Source organism: Lates calcarifer, linkage group LG9 (assembly GCF_001640805.2).
Source record: "Lates calcarifer isolate ASB-BC8 linkage group LG9, TLL_Latcal_v3, whole genome shotgun sequence".
Classification (NCBI taxonomy): Eukaryota; Metazoa; Chordata; class Actinopteri; family Centropomidae; genus Lates; species Lates calcarifer.
In genome coordinates, this window is record NC_066841.1 from 19,430,499 (window position 1) to 19,441,979 (window position 11,481).

Genomic DNA, 11,481 nt, shown 5'->3' on the forward strand with positions numbered 1-11,481 from the left:
TATTTGTTATTGAGCAGTTTTGCTTGAAAAATCTGATTTTCAGCATCTGGTTCCTACATAATAGGCACATGTTTATGTTTATTTGTCCATATGCATCTCCCTGGACATTGTCATTGGTACTGTGTGGAAATGGTGTCAATTTTTTGTATGCACAAACATACCTGGCCAATAAAACTGATTCTGATTCAGCAAAAAAAATAAAAAAAAATAAATAAATACTGTTGCCCTCTATATCGATCTGCCTGAGTGAAATGACAATGTTAGTGTACTAGAATTTATATAACAGAGAGCAAACATATCAGGAGGTCCAGTTGGATTTGTGGCAGGCACTGGGGCATCTCTATCCCATGTCTTTGTCTCTCTTCATTAGCTTCTGTTTCTGTCTCTTCTCTGATTCTCTCCCAGGTCTTCATTCCTCAAATTCAGGTCACTGCCATCTCCCTCAGAGAATGTAAAACAAAAACAAAGAACAGGGTTATATACATACACTTTCTTTATATCTGTTTAATAACTGTTTAGGTTTTTTTTTCTGGTCACGCAGTCAGACATGCAGCAGCTGCTACTGTATGTTTCTGTTGCGGATAATAAGGATTATTTTTTTGTTCTGTTTTATGCTATATTAGTTGTTTTAAATCATTCCCAGTATTTCTCTTCTTCTGTCACAGCTACAATGATAACAGACTTTTTCTCACTCTGTCCTGTGAAATGCTGACCAGGGTGAACAGTATGTTTGGAGGTGTTGCTAGGCAACAGTTTACCTGGAGAGGAAAGTGTAGTTTACCTGTAAGCTGAGACACACAGGGCAGCTATTGGACTGTGAGCTGAGACGACTCATCTGTGGCTTGCTACAGCTTCAACAAAACGAGAATAGATCTGATAACAACGACGTCAACATCCTGACAGACACAAACTTAACAGGTAGGTTTCATCCTGATGATGCTGTTTTCATAAAGATAACTGGAAAATATTTAGAGAGAATTATGTCCACCAAGGCCTCACAATCCTCTAAATCTGGTATGTTTATGACAGAAAATGTGGAGATTATTTTAGTTTGCATCAAGACATATCATTTCATATTCATCATGCTGCTGTAGCACCACCTAGAGGTTAAATGGCATCAAATCTTGAGGGTCTCACTGACACTCAGGAGTTGATATCTGTCATCATTGACTTGCACCTGCATGATGTGTGTAATGGTGATGGTAGATTGTAAAATGGATCATGAAATTTGAACAAAAAGTGGCTCACAGTTTACTCACAGTTCAGGGATTATGAGCCAAACAAGCCATGTGATGCCTCATTAATGCCATATGGTGGCATTGTATGATGTAATTAATATGATAGATATGGATTTTTTTTTGATAAATAAACTCCACTCTAGTGTAAGTGATTACTGCTATGACTAATATCTATATGTGTGTGACAGCAGATGAGAAGATGGCATTAGCCAGCGGTCACTGGCTGGAGAAAGAGATGAGGGGAGAAGCCCCCAGTCCCAGGTAGGTCACATTGTTCTTCTACCATAAAAATGCCATAGTATTGTATGCTTTACCCTTTGTCTGTAGTTTTAAGCTGTGACCACAGTAACTGCTGTTCATCAAAAGTTACATGCATAAAAAGAAGTTTATTGTTCCTGTGTTTGACCCTTTCCACAGGTATGGACATGCTTTAGCTGTGGCAGGAAATGTTGCCTTTCTGTTTGGAGGAGCCTCCAGCATCAACCGAGAGGTGATTTAAACTTTTCCTCCACTTTTTCACTCAGGGGAGATTTTACAAACAGAAGCCAGTTTCACATTTATGCTCATAAACATTTGAACGTGTCAAGCTGCACTGTAAAACATGACTGAAACATGAAATCTGAATGGTCTGTTCTCATTTATTTAGGAGGACAACACTGTTTACTTCAATGACTTCTACATGCTAACAGGTACAAATGAAAACCACATGCTATGGAGCCCCCACATTCCTGAAAGATGATATTTTGACAATGTTTTGGGGGCTTTGGGGACTCTAATACTACTACTACTACTACTAATAATAATAATAAAAACAAGTAAAAAGAAAAAAGTATATAACTTTTTTTTCTTGATTTTGCATCGATTACAATATATTTCATTTTTATTAATATATATTTGACACTGATTTTACTTTATTTATCTTCACAATTCCCCAGTAGGTCAGATTTGTTCCAAGCAGCACAGATAGTTTACAGAAACTCTGATCAGAGGCTCTCTTTGTAAACTCAGGGCCGCTGTTGCTGACCCACTGTAACTGAGAGGAACAAATAACAATCCAAGGGTTTTGTTGTTGTTTGTAGTTTCTCCTGACGAAGTCACATGGGAGGAGATTCCTCAGAGCGGAGAGGTTCCCTCAGCCAGAGAAGGACACACCCTCTGGTAAACTACAGCAGTGACTCCTAATTTCAAATATTACTCAATATTTATACACCTTGAGTTAAAATTTTAGAAAACACAAGCTGAATTTTATCACTCAAATACCTGTGCTATGGATCATAAGTACAAAGTATACAAACTGTAAAACAAGACAATCATTTCCATCATTTTTATTATATTATGTATAATAATTAATTAATTATAATCATATTATATTTAAATTATTATCACTTGGTGTCTTAACAGTAGTTCAGGTTAAGTTTTATTATTATTATTATCCTCACTGGTTATTTATGTTAGCTAATCTGTGTGGGTATCACACTGTTAAGCTCCTGGTCTGACTCAAAGCTATGCAAAGTGAGCATTGTTTGGGCTAACTTTGTAGTAGCCCAAATATAGCTAACAAACTTTATTTCAAAACTTCCGTTGAAGCTCAGTGCTTCACATGATATTATATAAAAACTACACCAATTAAACAAAATTTTAAATATCAAACAGACGGCATATTGGATATTTATAGGTAAGCTATTCCACAGTTTTGCTTAATAGTAGCAGCATATAGTTAGCTCCTGTAATGACAGTGGCTACCCACAATTTCATAAGAAGTATCACTGTTCCGATGAGAGAAGAAGAAGGCACTGACTGGAGGGCTGCAAAGAGTGGTTCTTCTTTGATGGGATAATCAGTAGCTACTAGCAATGACAGTACTCTACACTAATGCAGTCTCGTCTCCTTGTCAGTGTGGTGAAAGGGAAGTTGTATCTGTTTGGTGGAGTGTCTAGCCCTGATGCTGCTGAGTGTCTTCCGGGAGTCTACAGCTTTGACATAGGTGAGGATGATACAGAGCAGGTGGGGGAATAGCTTCTTTGTGTTGCCAAAGCCAAACATGGCTGTGATGGTATGCCTTCTTTCTAACAGTGTCTCTGACCTGGGAATGCTTAGCAATCGGGGGCGTGGCCCCCAGAACCCTCAGACACAGCTCTGTTGCTGTGGGAGACAACATCTATGTGTATGGAGGCATTCTGGGAGGGAATCCAACTGATGACCTCCTGGTCTTCAACACAGGTCCAAAAGATAAAAATACACAGTACAGCATTATTATGATGATTGTTTCATCATCTCTATATTAAAGTTATGAGGACAGCATGCTTCATGCTTAAAGAAAAAAGGAACAACAACAAAAAAAACACAAAAAACATTTGTATTGTTTTGAACAGTTTTTATATCTACCTCTTACACTCTGACTGTGTTTCAGTGTCTCTCACCTGGACACCAGTTAAAACTAGTGGATCGCTGCCTCCTGCCCTGTAAGACACTTTGATTATATTAAAATGTGCATTTTTCTTGTCAGAGCATCTGCAGCTCATTAACACTGACGTGCACCTTGTGTGTTGTGTGAATGTAGGTGTGGTCAGAGTTTTGCTCTGGTTGGTGACCAGGTGTACATGTTCGGGGGTTACGGAGCAGGTGGAGACTTCTGTAAAGACCTTCATGTCCTCAACACAGGTAGACACTGATTCAGATTATCTCTGATGTGATTTTTTTTCATGCAACCTCACTTCTTATGTACAATATAACAACACAACAAAACACACTTGATTCAGCCACTGATGCAAGTAAAAGAAAGTGTGAGAATTCAGTGAAAACACACTGTGTGTGAGCTCTAACAAACATGTTAACTGCATTTCTTTTCTGCATTTGCAAAGCTAAACGTATTTTTTATTTCATTGATTACCTTGCAGTCTCCCTTTCCTGCCTTTGTTGGTGCATTGCTGCATATATTTGTGTGTTACTGCCACTTGTAGTTTAGTGAAATAGTGTGAAACCATTGGTAGGAGTGTATGGCGTTGTGTGCTGCTGTTGTTCATGACTCAAACAAAGCGAGGGTTTATTCATAGAAAACCATCTTGTTGGCACCACTAGAGCTCAAAAATGCCTCAGCAAACCTTTAACAAACCTAAGCTTCGGCAATTTTATCTCCACAGATTATTCTTTGACCTCTGACCTTTGTGTCTGTCCTTAGAAAACCTGTTGTGGCAGAAATGGGAGGTGAAGGGAGACTCACCTGCAGCCTGTATGAGACAGACACTCACTGCCCACCATGATAAAGTACACACACACACACACACACACACGGATGTGATTGTTATACATATATATCTCTTTATATAGATAGATATGCTTATACACTCATTAAGCACAGTATCAGGAACATATGTGCACCTGCTTATGCAATTACCCAATCAGCCAATCATGTGGCAGCAGTGTAATACAGATGCAGATATAGGTCAGGTCAAACATTTATACTGTAGGTATACACCCATGTATCTATACATTTTAAATTTTATTTTCATTTGTAAAAGCTGCTGTAGTAAATATATTTATCAAATATATGGATCATTTCTTTTAATGTGGTTGTTGTTATTATGCCAAATATTCCTCAGCTTTTCCACAGCTCTGTGCACACAGAGTTCATTTATAATTTATGAACTATTCATAAAATTGAGAAGCTTTTCATTAAATGCGTCAATAATTCAATCAACTTTATTTGACTGAAAAAGTCTAGAATAACTATAATGGCACATTTTAGCCTCTATACATTTCTTTCTAAGTCGTTTTCAAGTTTATTTTGTCTTTTCAGCCATAAATACGTGCAGTATGGTTGAATGGATTTTTTTTTCTGTCTGAACCAGGGTATAGATCCCAACACAATATACATAGCCTTAATCATTTTAAGTGTATATATACAGTATGTTTCTATGTACACTACCGCCCAAAAGTTTGGGATCACTTGGTAATTTTCTTGTTTTCCATGGAAACACACATGAAATTAGTCTGAATAGGAAATATAGCAAATGAACAGGACATGCAATTACAGCCTGGCAGATCTTAGGCATTCTAGCTGTCAATTTTTCAAGGTAATCTGTTTAGATTTCACCCCATGCTTCCTGGAGCATCTCCCACAAGATGGATTGGCTTGATGGAGTCTTCCTCCATACCATATGTTCAAGCTGCTCCCACAACAGCTCAATAGAGTTCAGATCTGGAGACTGTGCTGGCCACTCCATTACAGTCAGAATTCTGGCTGACTGCTTATTCTTTAAATCCACCGTGCTTGACTGATGGTATTAAGCACTGTTCTTGCATCTTTTCATTTGCTTCTGCATCTCACAAATGTTCTGTGATCCGAAGACTCAAACTTGGACTCATCTGTCCACAGCACCTTCTTCCTGTCTTCCAGTGTCCAATGTCTGTGCTCTTTTGCCCATTTCAGTCTTTTGTTTTTATTGGCCACTGGTCTGAGATTTGGCTTTGTCTTTGCAATTCTGCCATGAAGTCCAGCATCCTGAAGTTGTCCCTTTAATGTTGATGCTGACACTGGTCTTTGATGGGTCCTACACCAAGCAGTGCTGCTTGGTGTAGGACTTTGTCTTAAACTATGCATCTTTGTCTTAAACTACACACTCAGATATTTGTCTACTTGCACAGTTGTGCATTGGGGCCTCCCACTCCCTTTTCTCTTTGTTAGAGCCAGTTTGTGCTGCTCTTTGAAGGGAGTAGTTTACAGCATGGTAAGAGATTTTAAATTTTCTCACAATTTCTCGCATTGAATAGCCTTCCCTTCTAAGCACAACAGTAGACTGACAGGTCTCTAAAGAAAGTTTTTTTTTTCTTTCTGGCCATTTTAAGCCTGTAAACAAACAAACAACTGCTGATGCTTCAGATACTAAACTAACCTAAAGACTGCCGTGCTCCCTTTCTTGCTCCCTTATTAGTACAACGATTTTCAGCTGTGCAACACAATTGCAAAGGTGTTTTCTATTAATCAATTAGCCATACTAGGAGATTGAGGCAGAGGACTGACAGTTGCTGATATTAGGCCTCTATGCAGAAATGTAGATCATTCTTTAAAAATCATCTGATTAATTTTAATTGTTTATGAAATGGATTAAACCATTGCATGAAAAAAAAAAAAGTTTTTCTTTGGAAAACAAGTGATTGCAAGTGATCCCAAACTTTTGAGCCGTAGTGTATGTTCCTCATTCCTTCATTAAATCCCATGAAGGACATCTACTTGTTTGGCGGCAGAAGCACAAATGAGGATGGCACTGTGACATCATCCAATGAAATCCATAAGCTCAGTATTGGTGAGTGAGACACTGCAACTTATATGATAATTTAAAGTATTAATTATTCAGAAGAAATTTAACTTATCATCTTCAAATATTTCACTCTGTGTCTATCCAGCTAAGATGAAGTGGAAGGTTCCGCTTTACGTAGGGATTCCTCCAGCTCGACGACACGGACACACAGCCTTCATCCTCCACAGTCATGTCAGTATGCCACTAAATAGTTTAACATTATATTTATATAGTTATGTTTATTATTGCCATGTCTTCTAATATAGAATATATGTTTGTGTGTGTTTGTTGGATTGGCAGCTGTATGTATTTGGAGGAAAGAATGAAGAGCAGGAGTTTAATGACCTGAAGGTGATGAAACTCATCAACCCCTCAGAGAGACAACCAGGTATATTATTCATATCTATTTTATTTTAAAATAACATTAATATTAGGGTTTAGGGGCTGCAATGTTCTTTAAAACCACACTCTGAAAGTGTTGGAGAGAACAAACAAGATATGGGGATTTAACTATTCTTAGTCTTACCAGTAGAGGTGCTAAAGAACAAAAAGTGACAGAGGCAGCCGTGGGAAAATTTGAACCAAAAAAAAAAAAAAAAAAAAAAAAGCTAACTTTTTCTCCCCAGTGATGAAGGAGATTCTGTCAGAGTTTGGTCTTCAGGGAGTCAGCCACAGGTCAGCAGCTGCTGCACACACCTGCATTTCTATTCCATCATCGTGTCAACAGTTTCAGCCTTGTTGTCATGCTCTGTTTGAGTCTCAGCTCTCAGTTTTAACATTTTGGTTTCATTCTGGTTTTGACTGTTAACAGCTTCACACCCACAAAGGTTCCCAATGTCCGCTATGAGCTGAGCGATTCGGCTCCACCCATCCAGTCCAGGAACACAGTGGCTAATGCACAGGTGATGACAATACACACACACACACACACACACAAACACACATGCATACATATGGAGAACTTTGTGTACTACAGCTCTAACAAAGCAGCTTAAGCCAAACTAGAGAGACGTGGAGCGGGAGGGGTGGGGGAGGTTCTATTTATAATATGGTTTGCAATTTATCGATTGCATTTTTTTTCTTAATTATTAAGATTTTCTGTTTTGAAACCACATCCTTTATGTGCATGTTGTAAGAGAGAAAGAAGTAACTGGGTGGTTAAGATGTAGAGACCTGTGGTTAATGGCTAACAGTTAGCAATATGGCACAGATCAGTATAGTAAGTTTAGCTAACTAATATCATAAATATTGATTATGTTATTGGGATTATGTCTCAGGTGTTAGCTCTGCATGTGCCCTATCTCTCCTTGTTGTAGCTTATTTGTGGCAGTAGGCTGGTAGTAGTAGTAGTAGTAGTAGTAGTAGTAGTAGTGGTAGCATTAGTGGCAGTAGAAAGAGCAGTAGATGCAGTAGCAGTAGTAATAACACTAAGACACAATAAAGTGAATAGCAGTGGCAGTAATAGTTGTTGTCGCAGCACTATCAGCAGTACGAGTAGCAGCAGTAGTAAGTATTCCTACAAGTTGATATACTCACTGATGACAGTTTCTCTCTGCTCATACTAATAATACAAGAGATGATATTTGTATTTGTTTCCTCCTGCAGGTGTTTGTCCACAGAGACTTCAGTGCAGTCAGAGATCAGGCCATGAAAATGATCCAGACAGCCTTCACTCTACTGGACCAGGAGTTCCAGAAACTAGATCGGTATTTCAGACCACATGTTAATGCATGTAATAAGAGTCGTTCATACAGCGGCCCCGCCATTTGTGTAAAAGTAATACAGCTGGTCACAATTTAGGATTGCTTTGAAGAGATCATCAGGCTGATTGAGTTACTAATTCACTGTGAATATCCATAGAACTACCAAACTCTGATTGATTTTTACAGCAAAATGTCTTTTTTTCCAGAGAGAAGTCAGAGTTGTCTAAAGCTGCTGCTGCTCTGCAAAGAGATAAAGAAGCTCATGAGGCCCACAGACAACAGCAGCAACAGGTCCATTACTGTTTTCGTCCAATCTAATCTCAACTAATTGGATCTAATATAATACATTATATGTTTCCAGTCTACTGCAATCCAGTCCATTATATCCAACTAATTTGCCATAATTTAGTTTACTGTAAAACAATCTTATTTTTGTCATTAATCAAAGTCTAATCTAATCAGTTCCATCAAATCTAATCTGATCCAGTCTATCTAAACTAATCTAACCCGATCCACTTCATTTTCTGTGATCTAATCTAATTCAGTAAACTGTAGTCTAATATGATATAATCTTCCAGCCTAATCAACATCATTTTCATGTTGTTTTCGGTATCTTAGTGTAACTTCTGTGTGTGTGTGTGTGTGTGTGTGTGTTAGGAGTTGCAGGAGATGCTGGACAGACATCGCTCTCAGAATGAGGCATGGCTCCGAGCCAGAGCTGAGGAGAACGACCGAGAGAGGAGGGAGCTCTGCAGACTCAGAGTCAGTAAACACACACACACGCCCTAGCTCCTTACCCTAACCTTAACTATCACAACTAAATGTCCAACCTGTTACCCCAGCCCTAACCTCAACCTAATTCTAACCTGAACCCTAAAACCAAGTGAGGTTTTGGAGTTGTGAGGACCAGCCAAAATGTCCTCACAGTGTAGAAATGTCCTCACCATGATGGTTTTATTGTCCACACACAAACACACACACTTGTGGATTTGAAATGTTAGCATTGAATTTAAATAAACCCTCTGTCTGTCTGTCTGTCTGTCTGTCTCCACAGGAGGAGGTGTTGCAGGAACAGGAGAGGCTGAAGGAGGAGCAGAACAGCATCCAGAAACGCAGCGAACATCTTCTGTCCATCATGCAGCAGTTCAAAGGAATGTGAGATAGATAGATAGTAGATAGATAGATAGGTAGATAGATAGATAGATAGATAGATAGATAGATAGATAGATAGATAGATGAAATAGCAAACAGCTGAAATAAGTAAACAGTTAGTCAGTGGTTGAAATGTCCAGCTTCCACTCACAGTGGTGGCAGTATAAACGCAAACTTGACTAAGCACTGACAGTTCCTCTCTATGACAAATATCATCCAGTTTCAAACGAACTGAACTTACTGGTGATGCTGATGAAGGGTTACTTGAATTCATCTGACAGGTGGAGTACATCAGACAGGAAACAAAGGACAGGGAAGTTTCTTGGTTCATAAACGGATCAGAAATCACTGTCAGTGCTTTGAAACAAATTAGTTGTGATCCCAGAAAATTCACGGGAAAGCACGAAAATGTGGAAAATAAGACTTGACATAAGTGAGAAAATGTCCTGATGTAAGATGTGGTAAACCAGAAAGATGGCTGTCACCATGGTTACCACTCTAGCACTAGTTTGGTCTTTTTTCAATATTTGTGACTGACCAAGAAACTAAAGAAAATAATCTATAATGTTTTGTGTTGAGCATTTGAAAATGTGGTTTGTCTGTGAACTTATACACTCACTGTTTAGCAGTATGTGATGGGTCATGTAACTCGGTGAGGAGATATTTATGTAGTAACGTAGTAGAGCCATATGTATATATCTGTTGTATTTTTCTCATTGTTTTGTCTGTTTGTAAAACCAGACTCCAGCTGAGAACCGACAACAGGACTTCTACCAGTTAGATGTGTTTGTCTGTCCACACTGTCTTTAAAAAAAAACCACTGAACCGTTAGGATCTGCACAGCTGCTGCTGCAGGCCATGCAACAGTGTTGGAAGCAACATTTTACAATGTGCATTACATTGTGTATGTGACTGAACCATAGCTATCACAAGAACTCACTGTTCCATTCAAAGTCAGGAAATGGCTTTCCAAAGCTGTCCTTCACGATGTGTCCAGTTTGTTGAAGACTGTGTTGAATTACTGAGCAGAGAGCATCTGGACATTTTCAGAGGGTTGGTGCACACGCTTCAAGTGGCTTCACCTGCTCTAATTGTTTCACATCTCAAAGGTTATTGTGGACAGTAGATAGCCAGTGGCTACACACAGGACTGCATTTCAGGTTACTCCTTTATTGTGCAGAAACATTCCTGCACTCCTGAGAAGTTCACATGGATGTGAAAGTAGTTGCTTGTTTTGGACGAACCAGGGAATTCTCACCTGACTCTGCAGATCCACAGAGCTCTACAGAGTTAAACGTGTCTTTCTTGTTGCTCAGCTCATTGTTTTTGGTTTCTGGGATGCAACGTCATGGTTTGGTCTTATCCACTATCATCACATCGTTTTCAGACTGCTACAGGCAGCTGTTTTCACACAGAGCTCTGCACACATAGACAAAAGCTCGCGACTAACTGGTGAACAACATTCAGCAGCTTTAGAGCCTGGTATTCCCCTCAGGAGTTGGTGGCTGACCGAAACAGAGCCAAAGGGAGAGAGAATAGCCAATGACACCGTGTCTGGATTAGCCTCTGTTCCACTTATGTCAGTAAGTCTATATCCTGAGACAAATTCTTATTCTACTACACTGAACTAAACTACAACAAGCTAACAAGCAGTGAGGGTACTCATCATCAACACTCTCTTCTAATGTCATTTTTTCACCTTTCTCATTGTAACCACTGAAGTTCAACAAGTCTGCGAATGTCTAGGGCTAATGGGAAATGGTACCATTTATGTTGTTGTTTAAACCTAACAACAATATTAAGCTATGTATCAAGAGAACCAAGCGACTGTTAAGGAATACAAGTTCTAAGGCTGGATTTATAGATAACAGTAGTACAAATGTCAATAGGATTTTTTTTTTAAAAACTTGGCTCTCTATGCTGGACTGAAGCAGCGACTTTGCTCATTTTCAGTTCACTATATTAACTCAGTAGATGATATCAGTGCTGCCCCAAAGTGGCCATGCAGGTTCAAATGCAACCTCATCATAGTGTATTTTTGTGTTTGCTGGGATTTCTCCAAGTTCTTGACTTTTAAAAATGGAAAATTGG

The 11,481-nt window shown here is 38.9% G+C and overlaps 1 protein-coding gene across 1 annotated transcript; it reads left to right on the forward strand.

Moving 5' to 3' along the window:
- Window positions 1-1,437: 1,437 nt before the first annotated feature.
- On the forward strand, window positions 1,438-9,666 carry zmp:0000001301 (rab9 effector protein with kelch motifs). The gene is made up of 18 exons (XM_018694336.2): window positions 1,438-1,499; window positions 1,605-1,728; window positions 1,885-1,927; window positions 2,318-2,396; window positions 3,134-3,222; window positions 3,312-3,458; window positions 3,649-3,700; window positions 3,799-3,899; window positions 4,417-4,502; window positions 6,460-6,541; window positions 6,642-6,727; window positions 6,836-6,923; window positions 7,162-7,210; window positions 7,347-7,437; window positions 8,141-8,241; window positions 8,445-8,529; window positions 8,896-9,000; window positions 9,293-9,666. The coding sequence occupies exons 1-18, from the start codon at window positions 1,438-1,440 to the stop codon at window positions 9,395-9,397; spliced, it is 1,575 nt and encodes a 524-aa protein (XP_018549852.2). The 3' UTR covers window positions 9,398-9,666.
- Window positions 9,667-11,481: the final 1,815 nt, after the last annotated feature.

Bases quoted from the DNA above. Each gene is read 5' to 3' on its own strand.
- zmp:0000001301 (XM_018694336.2), top strand. From the start codon at position 1,438: ATGGCATTAGCCAGCGGTCACTGGCTGGAGAAAGAGATGAGGGGAGAA. The intron at 3,459-3,648 runs GTCCAAAAGATA...ACTGTGTTTCAG, and splicing joins CCTCCTGGTCTTCAACACAG to TGTCTCTCACCTGGACACCA. The intron at 6,728-6,835 runs GTCAGTATGCCA...TTGGATTGGCAG, and splicing joins CCTTCATCCTCCACAGTCAT to CTGTATGTATTTGGAGGAAA.